Source organism: Nanorana parkeri, unplaced genomic scaffold (genome assembly GCF_000935625.1).
Source record: "Nanorana parkeri isolate BGI_ZX_2015 unplaced genomic scaffold, ASM93562v1 scaffold166, whole genome shotgun sequence".
NCBI lineage: Eukaryota > Metazoa > Chordata > Amphibia > Anura > Dicroglossidae > Nanorana > Nanorana parkeri.
The window spans coordinates 950,155-956,253 of NW_017306434.1; the positions used below are offsets into that span (position 1 = coordinate 950,155).

General features: G+C 50.1%; 1 protein-coding gene across 1 annotated transcript in view; it reads left to right on the forward strand.

The window, feature by feature from the left end:
- Positions 1–1,609: 1,609 nt before the first annotated feature.
- The window catches only part of ETHE1 (ETHE1, persulfide dioxygenase), a 13,346-nt gene continuing 8,856 nt past the window's right edge, over positions 1,610–6,099 (forward strand). Inside the window, exons 1-2 of the mRNA XM_018554625.1 lie at positions 1,610–1,716; positions 5,451–5,595. Coding sequence (XP_018410127.1) covers positions 1,621–1,716; positions 5,451–5,595 — 241 coding nt within the window. The 5' untranslated portion in view covers positions 1,610–1,620. The remainder of the gene's footprint in view (positions 1,717–5,450; positions 5,596–6,099) is intronic.

A 6,099-nucleotide genomic window follows, 5' to 3' on the forward strand; every position in this document is an offset into this window, starting at 1 on the left:
CACCCTAGGCTCAGTATACCGCAAGCTGTAGCTCACGGTATACTGAGACGCCGCAACTGAAGCGGATCCCGGCAATTATGTCTGGATCCGCCCAGCTGCGTGACTGACAGCTGGCTCTGCCTATCTAGAGGCAGAGCCAGCTGTACCCGCCCCCTCCCTCGTCCGTTCCGTCAGTCAGCTCTGGCGGATCGGAGCAGGGAGGGGGGAATCCAGCCCCTCCCCTGTCACGGCAGAGAGCCGTGACAGGATCGAGAGGTGAGCGAACGCCGGTATATGTTCGCTCACCTCCCGATCTACTGAGCCGACCTGTGACAGTCTCATTGTCACAGGTCGGCTAGAACTATGAGGTGAGTGAAAAGCACTCACGTCATAGTTCTCCTTTAAAGCTGAACTCCCGGCAGATAGAAAAGACACCAATAATGCAGCTCTGTATTCATTAATACATCATTCAATTGCATTTTTTTTTAATACAAGAAAATAAGACCTAGTTGTGACCATTCCCAGGGCCGGTGGCGGCATTGGCCAGAAGACGGCTTCATGCTCTCTCGTCACCTGGTGATGGGGGAGCATTGAGCCGGCTTCCCAGCCAATCAGGAAACCGGGCGCCGTGTAGTGACGCGTTGCCCGGCTTCATGATTGGCCAACTTCTCGACCAATTAGAAAGCCGGGCAACGCCTCATTACACGTCATCCGACTTCCTGATTGGTCAGAAAGCCGGCTCCATGCTTCCTCGTCATCTGGAGACGAGGGAGCATGGAGACTACTTCCCTGCTAATCGGGAAGCCGGGGCGGCGAGTCATTACATACCGCCTGGCTTCCTTATCAGGACTTCTGGTATCGGCGAGTACCGAAAAAACAATATTGGTACTCGATACCAAAAAACTGGAACCGGTGCATCCATACCCTGAATGGTGTTGGACTGTCCACTTGAACGGACTTCTAAACCTCAATCGAGATCTTGCCTTTTGCTGGTAGCTACAAGGCGAGTGTTAGCCGGGTGGCGCACACCGTCGGCGGGATGCCGGCATTTGCATATTCGCAGAAACTATCTTGTTTTTGGCATACAAGCAACATTTTTTGGGGGTAAAAAACCTTCAGCAGCGCAGTTCTACTGAGACTCTTATTAAACCCATGAGATTTCTTTGAGGCAGGTGGTGACAGGTTCGCTTTATACTCAGCAAAGCCGACCTGCAGCCTCCCATCCCCCCAGCATGCACAGATAACTATGATATAAAGCAGCTATTTATTGCAAATCATCGTGCAACGCCAAACGTGTCTGGCCATGCTGGGATTTGTAGTCCAGCAAAAAAACAACAAAAAACGACCGAGTGGGTCCAGATTTGTTACGGGTCCAGGATTCTACCACTACCGGTCCAGAACGACGGCCCCGCCTGCTATGACGTCACCCGGTATAACGCAGCACTAAGCCTCTCAGCACGTACACCTCCAGACCACGCCCCTTCTCGTCACCGAGCGCTTTTAATGGGACAGCCCACGCCCCCTTTTGGCACTGTAAACCTTTGGTAGGCGCAGAGGGATGATGGGCGTGGTTGCCCCGGGGACACTATACGGGGGCTGTACTTAGATTAGACAGACAGTATCAGCGCACTCGGTGTAGATATGGGAAGTGTCACCGCCTTAAATAGGCTCCTGTTGGGAGGAGTGCGGAGGTACTGTGCCATGGCGGCGGCTGGAAAGGGTCTTATCTTCAGGCAGGTGAGTGCTGGCCAAGAACAGAGCTGGGAGGGGGTGGACCCTTTAAGTGGCAAGAAAAATTGGGAGGTGTTATTGCAGATGGCTAAGCCTGTAGCACCCAGGGCGCCGCTTGGCAGTGTCAGGCACCCGTGCACATTGCTGGTTACCACTCAGACTGAAGGAACTTTAATTAAAAAAACTTAATATATATAAAAAGCCTAAATATTTTTGTTTTGGTTTTATATAAACTCTGGAATGATTAGCACCCCGATCTGGGTTATTGTTGGTCTTTGCATCCCATTGCGATGATTTCCCTTCACTTGCTGCCCCGTAGACGCAACAGGAAGTGAGAGAATCTCTCTCGAAGGTGAGGGAAATCACTTCATTTCCATGACAACAGGTGTCCCCATTAGAAGATTTGCCCTCTTCCTGTTCTGGTGACAAGCAAAATTTTTTTTTTTTGGATTTCTTATCACTTTTTTTTCTGGGGGGCAGTGAACTGCGCATTTTGGTCTGGGGTCTAGGGAAAATATACTTACAGCCGGGGGAGAGGGGCAAGTAGTCACTGCTACAGGACCAAGGATCGGGCGAGTATATCTTCTTTTGTTCCATCTCCTAGAGAAAAACGAGCAGTTAACCCTTGCGGCGCCGGGGTATCCCCACTGCAAGGGTTAACTTTTACAAATCTCTAAAAAGCATGGTGTGCATTAAAGCTGAGCTCCGGCTTCCCCTCCAGTCTTGCACAGTTGTACCGGTGTTCTATCGAAAGCTCCGACTCGTCGAAATCTCCAACTACCTCACTGCCGGGTACTTGCAAGTTGGAGATTTCGACCGGACGGCGTTAGACTGCAAATCACAAAGACTGACGGAGCTTCTGCACAGCGGCATTTTAACAATATTCAGCAGGCGGCAAACCCGACGAGTATTCTGAAAACGCTATGCTCGCATGCGCACCGCAACTGTACAGAGCTCCAGGCTTTCTGGGCACCGGAAGTGAGGTAGTTGGAGATCTCGATGAGTTGGAACTTTTGATAGAACACCGGCTCCTCTCCTGGACTGGAAATAGCTTCCTCTGATGTCACTGCACACTGTGAGACGCTATCAGAAGCTGCAGGAAGTGGGGTCTCTGCAGAGAGGCCGCTGCTTTCACACAGAGGCGGGGCATGCCGCCAGGGGAGAGGCTAGAGGAAACCTCTTGCACTCTTGTTCTTTTGATGCGCCCGGGATGTATTTACCCGATATAAACTGAAAGACCAATCGGGGCTTCGACACCCGGAATCGGCGACCTGCTGCGGCGCCGACCTCTCTCCATGGCAACAGGCTCTGTGTACCGAGTTCTTCTTGGACTAGAAGTCCTCGCACGCCGAGCTCAGGAGCTGTGTCCCGGCTGGGATTTGTACTTCAATAATAACTGAGGCACCAACTCAACGCCTCTTGGACAGGCCTTATGGCTAGTCCGGGGCAATATTTCTGCACTGTCAGCGTGGTGCACTGGCACTTTATTTATTTATTGCACCTCATGCACGATTTGGCACTTTTTTTATTTTTGTAAGTTTTGACCCACAGATTGCTTAGGGTGCAGGTTCCTTCGGGGCCTTTTCCCGACGCTAGGGAGGAGGTTCTGTGCCCTTCTATAGGGTTCTCTGTCTCCTCCCAACCGGGGGGGTCTTTCTTCAGGAGAGCCCCCCGCCTAGTACAGTGAGGGACCTGTTTCGGCAGGTCCCCAAAGGATCGGGGTTCGCCGGCCTTCGGGTTGGTGGACCAACTGTCTCAACCCCTGTCAGGAGCCTTGCGCCCCGGGGGGTCGGGAATCGAGGTCCCTTCTTTATTGAAGGACCAAGCACCCTTGTGCACGATTTTGTGTGCTGTGATTTCACGGTTCACTGTTTTTGTTTGTTCCTAAGAAAAAACCCGTAAGATATACAATAATAATAAAATAAGTAGTAAGAATACATAAAATAATCAGACTAATAATGGAACTGGATGGACCTTGGTCTTTTTTCAACCTTGCATACTAGGTTACTATGTAATTTTAATAATACACACTTGCTGATCTCGTCTGTCTCTGACGCTGTGGGGGAGGGGCATGTAGACCAGGATTGTGGTTTCATGTATTGTGCAAGAGGCAACACTTGCCGAGTGACAGGCGTGCGCACACGTGTGTACACATAGTTTACAATATTTCTAATTCAGCCGAATAATGGGGACACCGTCCGGTATTTAATAGGAACAACAATAGAATCACCTGAATTGTTTGAGCGACCGTGCGGGATAAAGATTTAGGAAACAAACCTATTTCTTGTCAAAGCGAACCTGTCACTTCCCCAACACACTACATGAGCCAATTAAAGCGCACCGTTAGGGCTCATTCACACGGGAATCGGCCGGCACGTACAGCTGCGTGCGCGGCCGGATCGCTCAGCTCCCGGGAAGGACAGGTGCTGAGTGTGATAAGTACGCAGCCCCCGTCCTTCTCTATGGGACTACGCGGCCCTACGCTCACCCTCCCGGTCCTGAAATGTCACTTCTATCCAAGATCGAACTCACAAAATCACATTTCAGGACCGGTCAGCTGTTCCAGGGCAGATCGGTTCTCCTGCACATACCATCTGCGATGCCGATCCGCCCTGGAACAGCTGAGAAAGCGTTCACCTTTTGCTGGTCACACATTCCACCGCCGAAAAAGCGTGCGGGAATACATTAAAATGTGTGACCACGTCAACGGTCACATATTCTAACGCAGTCACAAACTTTGATAGAAAACCGGGTTGCGTTCCTGGCTTCCAGTGACCAAACGCTCTGAAACGCCCTCTTTATGGTGTTAAGGGCACATTCACATTGGCGCAGAGCCGCGTACAGCGTGCGGAAGGCTCTTGTCTATGAACGCAGGAGGTGCGGGTGTGCCGCGCAGCAGCAACCTGTTCAAAATCAATGACGGGCTGACGCATGCAGCAGCTATACTGATCTTACTGCACATCCCATCACTTTGCATGCAGGCAGGGATGGGTGCACAACCCTGGATGCAGTCTGTGTGCGTCTAGGGCAACTGTGACCCTCCAGCTGGGCTTTAACTACAACTCCCAACATGCCTCTGGGACTCATGCCTGTCAGTGTTGCAATGCCTCATGGGACTTGAGCTGGAGGGCCGGAGTTGCCCTGGTCTAGGGTCATCCATCCCTTCCTGCATGCATGTATATGCTCTAATGTGTACAATCAGGTTGTAGCGTGTGTAGCTAGCGTTGTATCTACCAGCAATTAGGAGGGCGAGGGCTTACCTGATTGGATGCCAATTGAATGGACTCTCTAGTTGGGTCCTCACATTATATGGCTTTGTAATCCCCTGTACAGCAGAGCTCAGACTGCTAGAAGAGAGAGACGGCACTAGGAGCTAATCGGGTATAGGACATGCTGAGAAGGATCGTGCTGACAGCAGGAGAGAGCAAAGAGTTGGCCTTATCGGCATTAGTAAATTATTATAAACAATAATGATAAATAATAATAAAATATTAATGCATAATAAATAATCAAACATAATAAAATAATAAATACAGCAAAATAAACAATGATAAATAAAACATAATAAAATGATAAATATTAAATAAAACATAATCAAATAAACAATAAGGATCGTGCGGAAAGCAGCAGAGAGTTGACCTTATCGGTATCCTTTTGCTCCATCACTGTCCAATTACAGCCCCTCCCCTCCCCCAGCAGGTATGAAGTGTTGACTGTCACGTTTCTTCTCCCCCTCGCAGCTCTTCGAGCCTGTCAGCTGCACATATACTTATCTTCTTGCCGATGAGGCCAGTAAGGAGGCCGTGCTGATCGATCCCGTACTGGAAACTGCTAACCGGGACTCAAAACTCATCAAGGACCTTGGCCTGAAGATGGTTTACGCAGGTATGGCGTGATCTGGGCCGCATCCCCCGGGGGGGGGCGGGGGCGGGGCAGATTTGTGGGATAATTTCATTTGATCACTTTTGATGTGAAACTGGAGTTGCCCTTTAATAGGCTCGAAGTATAAAAGTAACGCGATAGGAGATCCCGGCAATTACACTGGGCGGGATATCACCGAATGCGCGCCAACCACCATTAACCCCGCGTATCCCAGAATCCTCCCTGTCTGTGTGCAGTACGTGACTCGCTGGGCTGTAGACGAGGGTCATCATTATATAAAACATTTACATCATACAATAGGTCTGTTATATGAGCGCCAACGCCTCGCTGGAAGACAATAAACTATGAAACGCGTGGACTTTGCTCTGCCAGTCTAGTGGAGTGTTTGCAGAAGTTGATCCTCAGGATTTCAGTGCTAAATATAACTCGCCGCCCCGTGAGCTCCAATACAAAGCCACGAGGAGAACATTCTGACCAATGAGACTTGACATTGAAGAACATTTTTTA